This window comes from Metarhizium brunneum, chromosome 6, assembly GCF_013426205.1.
Source record: "Metarhizium brunneum chromosome 6, complete sequence".
Lineage (NCBI taxonomy): Eukaryota > Fungi > Ascomycota > Sordariomycetes > Hypocreales > Clavicipitaceae > Metarhizium > Metarhizium brunneum.
Window position 1 is genome coordinate 3,155,288 of NC_089427.1, and position 17,653 is coordinate 3,172,940.

The following is a 17,653-nucleotide window of genomic DNA, read 5'->3' on the forward strand; positions in this document are numbered from 1 at the left end:
GCAACGAGATCCCGGAACTGCCTTGGTCCTTGTCATCCGGGGACTCTGCATAAAAACCTCCACCGATGAGTATGCAACTTGGATGATCAACAAGGCTGAAGAACAAAAATAGCACATGGAGCAAATCTATTTTACAATCATCTCCCGAGGCTCGCAGTGTCGGAGAGTAAAATCAAAAACAACACCGCGGGGATACCCACAGGAAAACAAAATCAATCATGCCTCCCCATACTGATGTATCAGAGGGCATTCCGAATTTTACTAGCAGCCATGCTGGTTGTGAAACGACCATGCCAGAATGCCTGGCCATGTCCCGCCTGTAGTGTAAACTCAAGGCTTTCCCATCGTAGGTACATATGTACGCCTGCCACGGCAAGGACAATCTAAGTCGACGTCTTTACCACCACGCCCCTTCCCCCCTTTTTCTCAATTCCTGCCCCCTCCACCAGTTTCTAGTCTCCACCCCCCTGGACCGGCTGCTTGAGACCAACCAAGATGCCGCAAAATGACGTTACGGGTACCGAAAAGCGGGACTTGGCGGAGCCGCTGACGTCAAAGCTGTCGACTAATTCAACGACGACTGGAGCTACTTTGCTGGCTGTGACAAAGGAGTGTGTGTAGGAAGCACCATTTGGATAACGACAGAAATGCCACCAACACCACCAGCACACCAATTAGGCTGAACAAAGGTTTTCATGACTTTATTCTGCCACCTTTTGCTCGTGTAAAGTGGAATTGGTGTCAGGAGTATGACGTCATAGGACCTAGTTTTCTCGTGCTCGCCTCGGTTTACAGACTTGCAGGTCGATCCCAGACACCGACCCTGAATATCAAGAATCAGGATACACGTACCAATTCGACATCTTATTCTTTGCCACGGCGCCCCGACGTCATACCTACCGGGCGGAGGGGGGCCGGTGCCATGTTCAGCACCATCCTCTTCCGCAATCCAGGCGATGCATTACGGCGATGATCCTCCCGCAACAGGAATACTACTCAAAAGGGCACTCACATGTCTTATTCCCTCGCAACTCCGGGGAGGATTTCCAGATAGAATACCCCGTACTGACACAACTTCGTCATGTCTACATACACCCCCCCCTTTCGAAAGTAGACTTTTCCTTTTTCCTTATTTCTTTTGCAAGTGGACAGACCAACATGCATTTTGCTAAATCTCCACTAAAGTCGCCCAGTCGCTCGGTTGCACGTCGTGAATGCTGTTCTTGGTCTTACTTTCCCAGCTGTCTGGCGCGTAAAAGCGGCGCAACGCATTACAAGCTTACGAGTACTTTTTGTCCAAGGGGAGTTAGCGGGCGAGCGAGCAAGAAGAGGTTTACGAGCGGAGCGGCGATATCAAACTTTGTGATACATCGTCCCCAGTGCTGCCGCCGAGCTAAGACGATCCATACGCAACGGCCGGGGGGAAAGCTTGGCTTTGTCTCCCCTCCTTTTGTGTGAGGGTGTGACAAGCCGTGGCTGGGGAATTTGGTAGTGCCAGCAGACCGGCAAACACCCAAGTCAAGCTTTTTAGGACCGCCACGATCCCTACCAGGGACAACGTGGGCTCGTCTTGTCGTTTGAATCTGATCTGAGTGATCAGCCACGGCCCTGAACATCATCCCTACCAAATACATCCGTGGATAGACAGGAAGGAGACTGAATCCGGATAGAGGCTTAGATCTTTGTACAGTCTGTGGCAGAAGGCGATTGTCCCCGAAGAAGTATACACTAATACTGCAGCACATGGAGCGCGATAGCGAGGTATCTGATCCGGTCATATTTTTTGGCCCCCTCCCCCCTCCCCCACTGTATGTTTTGTGCCGCAACGCTGGATCTCGTGGTCTTTGGCGGGGCTGCCGGCTTCGGGGAAGATGGGCAAGTGAGTTGTCGGAGCCGACCCCTTGTGAAGTGAAGTACGGAGTACTGTACGGAGTATGTACCCCAGGCTCTCTGTCTCTCTCTCTCTCTGCCCTCAGCCGCCCGGCGTGGACGATATAGTGGCACAGAGCCTCCATACCATTGGAGCATACCAGAAAAGTACATGTACAAAGCCGTCGTTGTTCGAGTGTTGCAAATCGTCACTCTTCAGAGCGCCTGAGAGGAATCGTGGGCCAGGGCCACGCATCTGGGAGCGTGGTTGGTTGGCTGCGCGGCACATCGTCGCGCAATGCCTGGATACCACGGCGATAGCTCCGGAGCCAACCAGGCATGGACCCTGGCCCTGGGTCCTGGGGGTCCTGGGGGTCCTGGGGCTACCTACCAGGACCAGCCGATTAGGGTAAGCCGGCGAAACTCAGACATCTGGGTATTGAACAAGAAGAAATCACAGACCATGGAAGGGGGCGGGAGTGGCCCTGAACAGGTAAGCTACCCGAGGCGAGCATGGCACAGCGGAACACGAACGACGAGCAACAGAGCTAAAGAAGCACGTGCGAAGGATATCTGGCGACATCTGTCATGGCCACGCGGTTAAGCTCTTTGGCTATTCATGTTGGCGGCATCTTCTCCACACGACCACGCAGGAGCATTCAATCAATGTTTAAAGTAGCCATGGATATGGATGGTGGTGGTGAGAGAGCGCAAGGCCAAAGTCGCCAAGTACACGGTGTGGCGGACTCGAGGATTGACTGTACGGATACCAGACACCCCCCACCCCTTGCACTGATCCATGTCCACAGTGCGGCAGTCCGGGGCTCACACAGACCCCACACACGAGGTCTCAACTCCCTCAACGACATTTCCGTAATGTTATTTTCTTTCAATGTTTCCCCCCTGTCGCTCTCCCCGACCCCACAAAAGCTTGTCCGGTCTTGACAACACCGCCATCTGGGTCACTTGTGCTCCTTCAAGAATTGATGTTCGTCTCTGAAACGCCCGTGCCATACCATACCTGCTCGAGTATGTGATCTGCCGGGGTTGCCCAAGTTACTTGGCCGCATGTCTTGCTCCCCCTTCACCCCTTCAGCCTTCTGCCCTCGAAGCGTGTCTTTTTGTACATGCGACGCATAATTCCAAGACATGCAGCCATTCATTCATTCTCCTTGTTTTCATCTGGAAGCTGGGCCATGTTCCAGTCAGAAAGTGACGTGCACAATACAGTTGCTCACCAAGGAAACCAGAGAGGCACGCATGTACATACGGATTGACCTTGACTGCTCGGCATCTCTCCGGCAAGGCACAAACCAGCCGCCAGTGGAGGAACAGCTTGCGTGGCTTGACGACACAAGTCAGCCGAGGAGGAATTCCCCTCCAGCATCATCAAGTTCTGACACGCAGTCCAAGGCTCCACGAGCGGTTACTAGTAGTGATTGTAGTTCTGTCGTCAAAAGTTTTTAGGGCAAAAAAAAAAAAGCTTAGCCTCCCCGTTTCCCAATCACCTGCCCCTGCGCCGGCAGTCTGCTGCCATGCCATGTTGCTTCTGCCCACCCCGTCTCGTCCCATGTTTTTGCTTCTTCCTTCACCCTCCTGCGATCACCACTCTTCGTCTTCTCCATGTATGGATGGCAGCGCCGTGTGGCTCACCCGCCGCCACCACATTGCAGAAAAAGGGGACTCACCAAGCCCCCTAGGTAATATCGCGGAAGAGGCGCTGGAGCGGGCGGCGGCCACCCACCCCCCCTGAAGTAGTCAAGTCAAGTCAAGTCAGTCGCCTGCCTCTGGACAAGCTCTGCTTTGCCTGATACTGGCCCAGGGAACGACAGACAGTACGGACTATGGAGCATCGTCTCGGGACAGCTCGTCGAATGCCCCCCGTTGCAATTCAATTCCCGGTACCGGGCAATTTCAATTTTGCATCTTTTTGTGCGATAATGCATGCCAAGAGCCCATTCATTCGGTATAAGCCACCGCGATGAGCCCTGGCCCATCGGCCCATATCAATCCAAATCCTCAACGTGTCGTGCCTATTCGCCGCAGCAAGAAGTAAAATAAATTAAAAGGGAGCCAACCTCGGTGGTAACACAGGCCCACCAGGCAAATGCACGATAGCCGTTTCACTCGGCAACGTCATTCCATTCTCGCCGAGTTACAGACTAGCAAATCTCCCATGGCAAACTTGAGAAATCAGGAAGGTCGCTTGTATCCTTCTTCGAAAATGCCGGTTGGCCTTCTATATTGAGTAACACTCGTTTGAAAAGTGTGGAGAGGGCGGTGCAATGCAGCAGCGTCGCAGGGAGGAGGAATAAATAGAAACAGGCGGTTTCGCCACCATTGATTGCGCCTGGGTCGTGACCTGGCAGCTGTGTGTGGCCTTGGCCTTGCCCTACAACCCGGGGCCACGGCTGCTGCCATCCATTCAGACCTCCGGTATGAGCCCGAGCCGTCGGTGCAGTGCGGATGGGGGAGTGGCAGTGCGTCAGTTTGAACATTGCAGATTTGGAAGGCCATAAACTCTCAAGGCCTGACGAGGAACAAGCGTCCCATCCTTGACCGCCTACGAGCCGTTACAGTGAAGTGGGTAGTACGCATGCACGATACTTTGTGTGGCACTATCTCATGGAAGATATCGAATTCTCTCAACCTCGTGTGTATTTGCGAATCGGGTATATATCATTGTTCACATAGAAACTATTCGTACAATTGGTTGTCTGACCAGTGTCAGCCTGACCAACAGAGGTCCACCATGCATTGAAGTGGCCTTTCATCAGCTTCCTTTCCAAAATCCCGTTCCCATTCGTCCCGTGTTTCGTCCATCGTTCTTGATGCCCCCCATCCGAAATGATGCCGGGGCTCCTCGCCTTTTGCCCGCCTTGGGCATTCGGAAAGGATGTGTTGCGCACAACATGAACGCTGCCAAATAAACAAAAGACGTAGCAATCCAATGCATTTTCCCCGTGACAATCTAGCTCCATGGAGCAACTTGGGGAAGCAAAAGAAAAAAAGGAAAAGAAAGATATATATCCAAAACCCCAAAAACGCCATGTGCAAGCCCCACCTCATAGAAAGCGAGTCAAATCCCTGATTCGACTGCTCTGGTAAACCCTTCACGTACTCAATGCCACATTGTCGCAAAAAAAATATATATCATGTACAGCGAAAGGATGTGGCAGACCGCCCCTTCAGCAGAAGAGGCTGAAGTCCTGACACAGTCGCAAATGCACCAACCCCCGCTTGAAATCAAGGAATTCGAAGCAACCGTATTATCATGTACATGGTCGCATCCCTGTCCAAATTCTGTCCGCCTAGATATTGGGAACCAAAGAAACCCATTAAATTTTGACCGCCTGCTCTATTTTCTCATCATCGTAGTTGTGTATCTCCGGTAAGGTATGAAACATGACGGGAATATTCGTTAATGTTCGATTGTCGTCGCAAGCCAAGCCTTACAGAGCCTCTATGCCCCGGTTCGTCGTGGTGCTGGAAAACCGACACTGATGGTGCGGAATAGCCAAATCTAGTCCGATTGATGGTCTTCAGACCCAGCTTCCGAGCGAGCGTCGCCCCGATGGACTTTTCGATGTCGTCGTAGATTGGAAACGACTGAAAAATGTCGCCCACACCCTTCAACCTCGCAAGCGAAAGCTGATTTTCAAGGTCAGTATTACGATGACATTTTCTAACTTGAGTAATAGATCAACAAAGGGGGACATACGCTTCTCGCCGGTATGACTGTACATATGTGTCTGCAGTGAGCTCGGTCGAGTGAACCTCTTGTCGCAAACCTTGCACTTGTGCTTCTTCTGCGTGCTTGAAGAAACTTTTGAGCTGAACTGGCCCATCATGGATTGAGGCGCAGGGGGGATTTGCGAGCCAATGAGGCCTTGGGGACGAGGCAATGTCCGCGAGTTGGCGGATTCAATATCGGAGCCAGCAGCTGAAGAGTAGTCTGATACCGAGTCACCATAGTATGAGCTGAAGTTCCCACTTGAGGAAATTGAGGAGCTTGTAGAATGCGTAGAAGGGAACCCATAAGAATCCACAGAAGTGCGGTCATTTCGCGCACCGTAGATATTACGGGGAGTATCTTGGCTCATGGCAAGCATGCCATGGCTTGCGTCCAGAGCATCAGCAAAGCTCCTTCGCTCATCGGCTTGAGAAGGCATCCTAATAGCAAGATTAGTACATTGCATGTTGAGTCAAAAGCCCCTCGCGGATGGTGAGGCTAGGCAAAAACTAACGGCTGAGGAAATCCTCGTCTCGCTGAGTCTGCCTCATGGTTGATACTAAAAGCAGACTGTCGTATAGGGGCCGGCGCATAACCAATAGCATCATAAGGAGCAGTAGATCCCGGCACAAAGTGGCCGTTAACCGGAGAAGCAGAAGTAGCATAGGTGGTATCACCATAGGCAGCAGATGTAGTCTGCATACGGTTCAAAGTCAATAGGTCTGGACATTGTGTTAGAAATCCCAAACGATGAAACTAATTCTCCAAGTATGCATGTATATCTATATATACACAAACATTTATAAGTGGTAGCCATACCTGCACCCGTGGTGGCGACGGGTAATGATCCATATGATGCCATTGATGATGCACTGCTGGTGCTGGCTCTCCCTGCGGGCCCCTTGCCGGGCATCATGTTCATTCCGGGTTGATGTTGGCTGCCAACAAACAAAGGATTTCCAGGGGCAGGTGCTGATTGTGGAGGAGCTGTTGATGATGACCACGGATTCGAAAATGTCGGTGGTGGCCCATGGTGAGGGTAGTCGAAGTTCAACGGAGGCGCAAAGCGCTGCTGTTGAGAGGCGTCTAGGGTCATGGTCATGTTGATACCAAGGCTAATACGATTGCCAATGATGCTATGGTATTGATCTTGGTGTCGATGCTGTGAAGAAGAAATGAAGGGTTATAGCAGTTTCTCAGAGATTGTGACGGTGTATATATATGGACGGCGGCGCAAGACCCAACGCTCAATGGAAAGAAGCACTTGCGAACAACCAGTGGTGACTGTAGACAGAAAGAAGGTTTGTTGATCAAATGCGGGATTCTGACTAGAAAGAAAGCCAAGTCTGTAACACAGATCAGAGACAAGAAGATCCCGCCTAGAGATGGAGCGTGTTTGTCGGAAGCCAAGGTGGGATCAGCGAAGTCTTAAGTGCCCACGGCTCTTAAGTTGACGTGCGTCAGTTCAGGCCTCAGAGCAACTGGCCTGTGGGAGGACCAGTAGACTTCTTCGTGTGCTTAGCAGAAGCAGGGTGTGCGACAACTCTGGTCTAAGTGATCAGCAGCACGATGTCCCTTTCCAAATGGCCGAGGCGACAGGGTTGGGACGATGAGGTAGGGTAGCAGCCAGAACCGACCAGGGGGGTGTGGTCTTTAGACGTTGGCGCCAGGCTAAGCGTGGGTTTTGGGGGGGTGGGGGGGGGACAGTGTGAGCATGTAAAGACGGCGGATTGCTGGACGCTGGGCGCTGGACGTTGGCACTGGATGACGATGGAGTTCGAGGAGACGTCAGTCCCACCGAACCAGGATTGGCCTCACGGCACTGTGTGTACTCACCCAATCCTGGGCCAACAGTGACAGGATCAGCGACGTGTGCGTGCGTGGTGCCAAGATGCGTGCCGTGCTGTCAACCAGGGCGATAAGTTCTGGTATCGTGCTGGAGCTGGTGTGGCAAGCGATGCTGTGATGGCATGGGATGCGGATGGAGCGAGTAGAGTAGTCGAGAAAAAGCTGACTTGTCCGTCCTTATTCGACGTGAATTGTAGTAGTGTTCCGAGTGTGGATTAGACGGTCTGACAGGTTAAGAGCCTAACGAGCTTGTCTTCGCTCACTTCGCACAGCGTCAAGGGATGCATAACGACTGGCAAATGGCCGAGGGGTGGTGCATTGCGTCGTCAAGCCTATTACGAAAGCTCGAGTAGACAACAATGAGCCACGGTTAGTCTTATCGGGCGGCAATTGATGCAAATAGCAACACATGCGCACAACCCGTGGCAAGAAGAACCAAAAACAATGTCAAGAGAATAAGAAAAGTAAACGAAAAGAAGCCGGTGTGTTGGCCTCTGGCCAAGCAAAACGCAGAGGTAAAACCCAGTGGGTGTTGAAGATTACCGATATGGCGTCAAAGGCGGAACAGGACCAACATTTGGCTTGGACATGGTGGTAGTAGTCCTCCGTATTGTGCGAATGAAAAACCAACAAAAGAAGGAACATTGTGAAGGGACTTGAAAGTTGGACCCGGCAGACGGGCAAGGTCGATGCGAGTGGATACCGACACACAGGATGGGTCAAGTTTGCTCAGGTTCGTGCCAATCGAGGGTGGAGGATGTCGTCGGAGCCGGAGCTGGAGCCTGTTAGCGCAGCAACAGTATCCAGCCAGGTGAGTACTCCGTACGGAGTCAGTAACTCTTGGACCTTAGCACGGAAGTGGTCCGAGTGTAAATGTGGTCAACGGGCAGTAGTAGTAGCCTGTCTCGTGCAAAATCCAAATGGCTGCCAGACATGAAGCAAGCCGTGTCGAGTGGTAAATGGCCATGTTTCTCACCAGATGAAGCCCACGGCACTTTTGGGCGGCTTACCCTGGCCAGTTAGCCAAAGAGCCAGCCCAGCCCAGGGGTATGGACGAACATGGGAAGGCTTGAGAGAACGGAAACTGGAGCATGGCGCACGAGACACCATCAAGCCGATGTGGAGGGAATGAACGCCAAGCGGCCCCTCCAAACATAGGGCCCTTGTGAGGAAGGAACTCCAGAGGCCCGTGACTTGAGCTAGCACTATGGGATACCTTTGAATAATACCCGAGGCCATAGTCAGTAATCCAAGGGCGCGGTAACAAGTCGGTCCATCCGCCAGTGGGTCTGCTCCAATGCTTGGAGACACATGTGTTCTTGCACGCGCCGGCAGGTGAGGCTGCAAGAAGCGCATGATTAGAGGTGCTCATCTTTGTCAAACACTCGAAAAGAGCACTTTGAGGAGATGGAGAAGTGTGAGTGGGCGATGAGTCGTCGTGGTGGTAGTGCCGCTGCTGAGCGGGATCATGCAGGGTCTGGGAATTACCGTCGGAGACGTCGCGGGCACAACAGTCCAAGCAAGCAGTCAAGCAGCCAACTTGCCATTTGATCCATCTTCACATTGCAGCACCCCCAAGGCGGTTTGATCAATTGATTGCCATCGCCCATCATCTGGGCGTTGATGGGACGGGGGTGATGGGGTGACAGCATACGGAGACGGGCACGACGAGGGCGGAACTGAGAAAAGCGGGTCTTGGCACCTTGTCAAACCCGGCAGACGAGTGCAAGTGTGTGCGTGCAAGTGTGGCATGCTAGCCCTTGCTTTTTTGATCGCTTGCCTGCCTGATGGTTCTTGGATACCAGGCGTACTGGTAATGTTTCGTTCCTTCCTTGAGCCTTGAACCTACAGCCTTTAATTCGCCGTTCCGTCCCGCCTTCCAGCCTGCCACAGTACTCCGTACTGCCCATTCTTGGCTTCCTTTGTCAATGCTTGTCTACAGCAGACGAGGGTAGCTGCTGGCTTGTGAAATCCGAAACGAAACCGTTTCATTCCAGACCCTTTTCTTGTATGTATTTACACCGCAGATTCGCAGCATAGGGGCAGACTCAAAAATTCAAGGGCTGCCTTCCAATACAACACAAATAACAGGTAGGCAGGTGTCGAAAAGCGCCATGGCTTCGCTTGCCAGACACCTGGTTTTGCAACGACTCTACCAAGTACGCTGCCAGCTCAACCACACCTGCAGCCTTTGGAACAACGTCTTTGTGAAGGCGACTGGAGGGACCAGTCGGCCGTATCCAGAAACTAACCAAGCGCCACAAAGAGCCAAGAGAGCTACGTAGCTAATGGATATGGCGGCGACACAACAGCCTTTACCGAAGACCTGGCAGTGGGAAAGCCGCTGACTTCACACCCGTTCGCCAGGTGCGGCAAACGAGACCGAGTACGGAGTACAAGTGAGGTCTGCTCACGAGTTGGTCTTCCAGGACACTTTTGGTACTATGCAGATGGCCGTTGCTTTTTGCTTGTACGCTGTACCTGTCTGGCTCTCTGGTCGACTGCTAATGGGCTGGTAATAGATTTTGTCCAAGTCCTACTCAAGTACGGAGTACCAGTATCCGCGGATTTCCACATGCAGCATCCACCAGCGTGTCTTGCAAGGCGTCCCGGGCGGTGATGCAAGGCTAAGAAAGCCAAATGCTCCATCATGGCACACATGCTTGCCTAGGTCATAACTCCAGCACAACACTGTTAGAACCACAGCGCTCTCACACCCACCCATAAGCATGCGGCTTGCTTTTTGAGCCGCGGTCTAACGGGGGCGTTGTCGTAGTGGACCGTTGAGCTGGGGATGAGGGGAAGAAGGTCCACGGAAGTGGGACAGCCAGAGACAAGCACCACTGCGGGCTGGCAGGCATTGTTGATGTAGCTGCAGGAGCAGACGCAGAACTCAGCCAAACACTCAAAAGCAAAAAGGCAGGCTTCCATGCCATGGAGAGCATGACCGCCGTGCGCCGTTGATTGGTACGGGGGCTAGGGTATCGACCGAGTGTTACCGTGGGTGCTGACCTGGATGGCGATATCGACCTCGTTGCTTCAACTAATATTACTCTGTATTTCGCTCCGCAATTGAGACAGGCGCAGCCTCGAACCCCAGAAGGGTTTCCCGTCTTAGCAGAGAGAAGGAAGTGCCTCTTATAGTGGCGGGCGAAGAGTGCATCTGCGACCGGATCAGGTGGCCGGTTATCACCCTCTATCCTACGTATATACTACGGTTTAGTGTGTACTTGTTGGTAGGCATATATTCTGCCACAGACTGTATGCCCTGCACTGTAGCAGAATCTCTTCATATCCCGAAAAGTAAGTCTATCAAACACCCATGGACCACAGCAGTCTAGCTAACAATAATGTTCTCCCGTTCTAATATGGACGCCACGCAAAGTCCCTAGGTTCAACAACATATCAAGCCGTCACCTACTTCATTCTCCAACTGAGACAGTCTGCGGGATCAGATGTCGTGAGGATTCGCGATGAATCCATCCGGGGCCGCGCATACTGGTCACGACACTAGACCCAAACTCAAAGTCGAACTCGGAACCTACAACGGTGGTGGTGATTTGTGTAACTCCGATGTGGAACTCCTATGCAGCACCAAGGGGGGGGGTCAAGCGGAGACTTACAGAGACAGTACATGCGAAGGACAGCAATTCTCGTAATTGGGAATCCGCCTCACCATCCCCGTCAACGGTTCTTCGTTACGGAGAATTTATAACAATCACGGGTAATGCGCTACAAGTCAAATTTCATCAGCAGTATTAGCATACATTTCAAGGAGGTGGTGATGCGAGTCCTCGGGCATTTATCGTGTCTTTTGGCATCAGCACCTTTGACCTTGCCAATTTGATATGCAACGGCCGCAAGTGACAAGAACCAAAAGCCTAGAGGGTTGGAATAGGTTCGCTCGCAGCCAGACGCCTGTGGTCTGTCCGTTATACTGGCATGTAGCTCGACTGAGTGTCAGGTGAAGTCGAGGAGGAGTTAATATGAGAAGGGCAACTGCCGCGAAACAAGCCGAGGCGGTGTTCTCATGGCGGGCGAAAATACCCACCACACAGACATATAAATCACCTATTTAACATGCTAAGCACTGCTGTTTAAACATCAACTGCTCCGGTTCGATGCTGGCCGACCTCTATAACGAAGCCAAGCACGCTAGCTCCACAGCCCGCCAACCGTACTAGTGCAATGCTTGGCTCTACTTTATCACAACTGTTGGCCACTAAACATCCTTGATCCAGACGGTCGCTTTGCTCGTTTGGCTGCCCGCTCGCCGGTCTGGCAGCGAAGTGCCGTCTTGGCTGCGAGGGAATGCTGCACCAAGTGAGGTAAAATTCGTCATCTCGCCACAGCCAGGTGCGCAGTCCATACGACCCAGTGCCTTTCATCCAGCCTCGTCTCTGGGACACCAAATTCGACAAATCTCAGCTCTCCAAAGGTGTCAACATTGAAACCTTCGGGGTTCAGAAGCGCCAGGCTCACATGGAAATCAACTGGCTGCAAGGGACGAAGCAATCAAACCACTGCCGACTTGCCCACAGATGTGGGTGGATGTTTGAGTCGGCCGGTAACAGTTCAACCTTCATATTACTCCGTAGACGACCAAGACTTGCCAGATCAGAGGGATAGGCCCGAGGGAGAGGGACAACAAGGGAGTCCTGTGGCCCTGGTGGCCGGTACCAAACTAACTTGACACTTGAACCACGCAGCGCTATGCACCTAAGCTACTCCGTAAGTACTACCTAAAATAGGCTCCCAGGCACTGCGCAGTTATGTAACCAGACCCCACAACTCCACAGTGCAAGTCATCAGTCTCCAATCTCTTATTGCCCCGTAAACTGCATCCCCCGTTTACTCCGTAGCCCTCCTCCAGCTTTTCACGGGCGTTGACCAAATTAACACCTGCTTAGATTGCGTCCTCAGAGCAACCTTACCATCCAATCCCCTGCGGCTTCAAAATTCCGTAATTCAAAGCATTATCTTTTCCGGGAAGGAAATCGTGGCAAAGCAGCAACTTCCTCACGGACGGCAGCCGCCCAAAGACTGGTACGCCAAACTTCTCCGTGGCCAAGTCTTGCTTCGGAGAGGCTTAGCTTCAACTTCACCCCAGCGTACGTACAATGTATGTACAGTACTCCGCAGCTCGGTTACAATTACGTAGTACTCCGTAGCATAGTCCAATATCCCAGTCCCTCTGCCGGCGTCGGCAATGCTATCTTCAACTATACTTTACCGACAGTGGCCCGCCAATAAAGATATATATAAATATATCCTCCGTGGTCTGTATATGCGTTTTATATTATTATCCAACCTCCACTGCCCAGGTGGGTTCCTCGGAGACCGTCTTTACCGAAAAGGCAAACAACAAATACCGTTGGTTCCTGAAACGCATGCATCATGCCGAACATGACTCCCCTTTCGGCCAGAGACGCAATCTTGGGTCGTTTTGCTCTGACGAGTCACGGAGAAATCAATCACCTGTTGATTGAACTGAGAAATGACGACTTTCTATGTACACATCTCAATCTCAATCGAGCCAGTACGCTAAACCGTAGTTGACATCATAGCTCGGCTCTAGTCCCGGTTGGGACCTCTGAAACGCACTAACCCGGGGTTTCGTGGTCCCATTTCGCTACATGGGATCGATCGACACACTCCTTGGCACACTAAATACACATCCCGAGCATGCGGTGCCGAAGCCGGTAGTAGTAGTAGCATTCGCGCGTGGGTGTATGGGGGCACAGTGTTGCGGCTTCCCTACCTCATTGTGTGCCTAGGTAGGCACCTACTACCTAGTAGTAGGTAGGACACCTAGGAAGGCGACACCGAGAGCATGTACTCCGTAACCGTGATTCATTCAAATCCGCGGTCCTGCGAGACCCGACGCATCCTAGGCGGGAAAGCGCAAGAGGCCACGACTTCTTAACCTACATACATACAATGCACAATGCGGCATGCGATCTTTCCCGGTCGCTGTCAAGTGGATACGTACAATATATTGAGTATTGTCAGATCTTGCAAGATCTTTGGCGCCGTTCGTAATGCGGACCTATCCCTTTGGCTGTGTTAAGGTGCAGCGGATGTCACGAATGGGCGTTCTAGCCAATTAAAAACCTAATATTCAAAGGTACATCTCTACACCAAAAAATAGTATAATAATAGAAGTCACTATGATTCTCTTAGCTACAAAGAGCTACATCATGTACTCTATTAAAATATCTATAAATAAAAGTATCCGCTAAGTATTGCAGAAAAATGGAGACCGCTACATCCGCTGCACCTTAACACAGCCAAAGGGATGGTATGGCCCTGCAAAATGCATCACTACGGAGGCAATTGCTCAAATCTGACAGGCGGCCTACAGCCAGCGCGGTCTTTTGCTTGATACTATCCCGTCGCTCTGTTTTCCGTTGCACTTGATCCAAAATCCGGGCCAGAAGTCGGCCTTAGAAGTCGGCCTAAGCCAAAATCCCTGGTCAGCCACGAACTAACTCCACGTCCGCAAATATACGCATGTACGGAGTACATATACGGGGTATGTATGTGTTGCAGAGGCAATTACATGGCCAGAGGAGGCTGGTTTGCTCCAATTACCCGTTAGATGCGGTATGGCATGTCGTCCAACCCGAAAATGGTGTCGCTAATAACTCATGTCTGTCAAATCCGCCATGTTTTGATCACGTTTCCCGTCTCAGGGACAAATGTCAGTCAGCAGGCGGCAACGCACGGCAGTTGTTGGAAATAACCCTGTCGCAAGTGGGAACTGTGGCACCAATCATGATTTACTCCCAATCCTTGGGTCTTCATTTCTCATGTTTCTCGTCTTTCTAGGTTCTCGCGTGGCTTTTAACTAGCTGGGTTTGTTCAATCAGCTTGGGCGTCTCATCACAAATCGGTATGCACTTATATACGCCGGATATGCGCGTTAAATTACGACGAGAAAATGCCGTTGGGCATGGGTCACCCTGATGCAGAGGGGAACACCTTGCTTGGGCAACTTGGCGTGGTGAACGTCTCATCTACGCACGGCCCTGCCAACCAGCCAGCCAGCCAGCCAGCCAGCCGCCTCATCATATCGACTCCTCTGCGATATCCGTCAAGTGTGACGGGTATTGTTGTCTCCGGATAAGCCACCATCGCAAGGTCGCCGTACCGCATGCCAAGCAACACACAGACCCGCTACCCTCGGACGCGATGTTGACAAAAAGCAGGTGTGGCTATGCGGCTGCAGGCCATGGCCGCCGTCGAGTGGATTCTCGAAGCCAAATGGTAGCTTATGCAATCGCCTCGCTGGATTCAACACCGTGCTGTGTTCAATCAACTGCACACGAGGCATTGTGCGCAACTGAGTTGTCACGCCAATAGTTTAAGTACCAGGCAGGCCTGTCTTGAGACCACGGATACACGGATACCACGGTGGCTCGCTACACGACCTGGATATATGTATGTACTGTTGCCGGATGCCTACTCCGTAAACCCCCATCGAGGAAATCCGATGCCGACATGGAGTTTGTGAAAAGGGCCCAACGGCGGCGAAACATGACAGAATCATTTGGTACTACAACTGACTTGGCCAAATAGTCAATGGCACAAGGCGGCCTTGAATGATTTTTTCCATGATTTCAATCGGAAGACGACATATCAAGCCCAGCTAGGTTTAGTTTCGGAAAGTACTCATTGAGCCGGCGATATTGAATGCACGTGGCAACAGCGATCAACAGGATCTTCGGGGTCTCTTGCTCTTCGAAGTTTCCCTGGAGAAACTGGCGATCAAAGCTTGAATGTGATATTTCTGTGACGGGCGCACCCTCGATCGGATCTTGCCCGCGATCTACTTCGATGATGAAATATAACGGAGTACATATTCCCATCGACACAATATGCAACTTGTCACGCCAGTCGCCGAGGACGGACTGGAAATCAAACTCACACAAAGTACATGGTACAGGGTAGCGGCAGCCGGAAAGGACGCGGCGGAACGACCAGCTTACCGACGGACGTGTGAGAAGCTCGCATCTTGCAAGCTGGATACGGAAACCGCTTCACTGCTGAGAGAAGCGGCCGCCGCTAACTTGTCTCCTGGCGCCTTGGTCGAGCTGTCTTTCACGTCAGCCCGTAACGGGGGGGACCTAAATCACGCTTACCATTTCGTTGACTGAGCTTCGTTGTCGGACCTAACGCAACTGGATCTCTCAAGGGATACTCCGTAACTACATGGTAACGGGTTGAAGGATCAAGGGCGTAGTGACAGTGCTTCCGAGGGGAAAGCCAAGTTTATTGCTTCTTTTACTGGGTGGACCCCTCGTGTCTCACGGAAATTTAACGCTACGTACGGAGTACCAATCCATCTCCTTTTCAATGTTCTCATTGCCATTTCACCAGCAAGCGGTTTGGTACCCTCTACCGTGCGTTTTTCACGGCACTGTGCTCTCACTGCTCTGCCCAGTGGCAATGACATCCGACGAGTCCAAAGCATATGGAGACTCTTCACATATCATGCGTACATGCTTGGACACTCGGTCCATTCTTCCTCACTCTGTTGCGTCGTCACTCAAGTCCAACATGTCCAATGCCCCGCACGAAGGACAAGCAAAGCAAGCCCTTTTTTGTTGCCTGACTTTACAATGGAAAGACATGAGTGACTCTACCGTAGAATCGCCGAGACATGGCGGTGGCGGCGCGACTCACGCGGAAGAACATGTATGTATGTATGTATTGTTTGTTTGTCGGCGATGCCCTAATAAGTACGCCCTGGCGTTGCCTTGAGCATAATTGTTTTCACAGCGATTGCTCATTCGCTGTGCGCCGTGCCATGAGGCCATCCGATATAGGCCGAGGAGGAGATTTTCCCTGCTGCTTGGGCTATCATTTATCATCCGCCATGCCGAGCAGTAGCTTTCGCAGTTCACAGATGACATCCCGCAAGGCCTGATTCCGAGACACCATTCAAGACTTGTCTCTCGCCCAGGTTGAGCTTGGTATTGACAGGCACGCCACGTTGAGCTGACACATATCTGATCTTGACAGAACTGAATGCGCCCCTGACGCACATTCCAAGTGGCTAGACGCGCCCTGGCATTAAATTCAATGGCCACAAGGAGGCTGGCAACTTTTGAGATGGACTCAGCTAATGGCTGCAATAGGCGATGGGCGATGGGCGATGGGCGATGGGCAATGGCTGATCCCATTGTCGTGTACTCCGTATCGACGTACGCATCACTGCGTGCATACAGCCTGCTCGAGACAAAAGACGATATTGCTTACATGCCCTGCATTTGAGGAGATTTCAGAAACTCGTCACACACTCACACAATCTGAATGAACCACGCGTTGGGTACCGAGTAGAATGTCTCGTAAGCCCTCTCAACCGCCTTCTAACTACGGAGTACCCCGTGTATACCCCGTGTACGGCCAGCAAACAAATACTACTCACAATCGTCGGGGCAACAGGCCTCAAACAACTGGCCTGGTTATTCGCGGCGGATATCGCAGCGTCTGGCATTGCCACAAGGACAGCACGCCCGCTGGAAGGCCCGTCTGACCTCTATCTAAATCGGTTTCTCGCCGCTACAGCATCCAACATGCAGCCAATGCTTCCTTTGCTGATCAGGCGTCAATACCTGTTCAGCTTCTGTACGGAGTGTTAGGCAGGGGAAAGGTGTAGCAGCATCACCTACGGAATAAATTCAAGGCATCGGTTTCATATCGCATTCTCCCTTGTGGAAATAAAGTACCAGTCACTTTCAATGTCTACATCTACCGAAATCGGCTGCAAAGAGAATAAATACGCCGCTAGTCCAAGCCACATCTCACCAATCCGGCGCACGCTCCGGCACACCTTTCTACTGCACCGTCCATTCTCCGATCCAGCAATTCGGGTCTACCGACACGCGTCTGGTCCGGCGTGACCGTCCTACGCTTGCCGAGCGCAACCCTCCGACTTGGGGTATCCAGCGTCTGTTCTGTGCAAGGTGTGGTTGCCGCGCCCGTTTGTCCCCTTGCCATGAGCCAGGAACGAAATGCACGGGCATGTATTTCCAGTGGGTAGGTGGCCTGCGAAATGCCGACGAGACCGAGCCGAGTGCCTTCATCAGGTAGGATATGAATTTTTTTTCCCCTATGGACTTTGCAACAAACCCACGATATGAGCGAGTAAAAGACATGGGGCGTGTGAGACATGGTCCCAGAAGAAGACGAGAGAAA

At 52.0% G+C, this 17,653-nt stretch overlaps 1 protein-coding gene across 1 annotated transcript; it reads right to left on the minus strand.

Moving 5' to 3' along the window:
• Positions 1-5,238: 5,238 nt before the first annotated feature.
• Positions 5,239-6,704, minus strand: G6M90_00g103020 (uncharacterized protein; the record flags this gene model as incomplete). The annotated part of the gene is made up of 4 exons (XM_066131608.1): positions 5,239-5,520; positions 5,661-6,042; positions 6,117-6,324; positions 6,422-6,704. 4 exons carry the CDS (start codon positions 6,702-6,704, stop codon positions 5,239-5,241), a joined length of 1,155 nt encoding a protein of 384 aa, XP_065987683.1.
• Between the last annotated feature and the right edge of the window lie 10,949 nt (positions 6,705-17,653).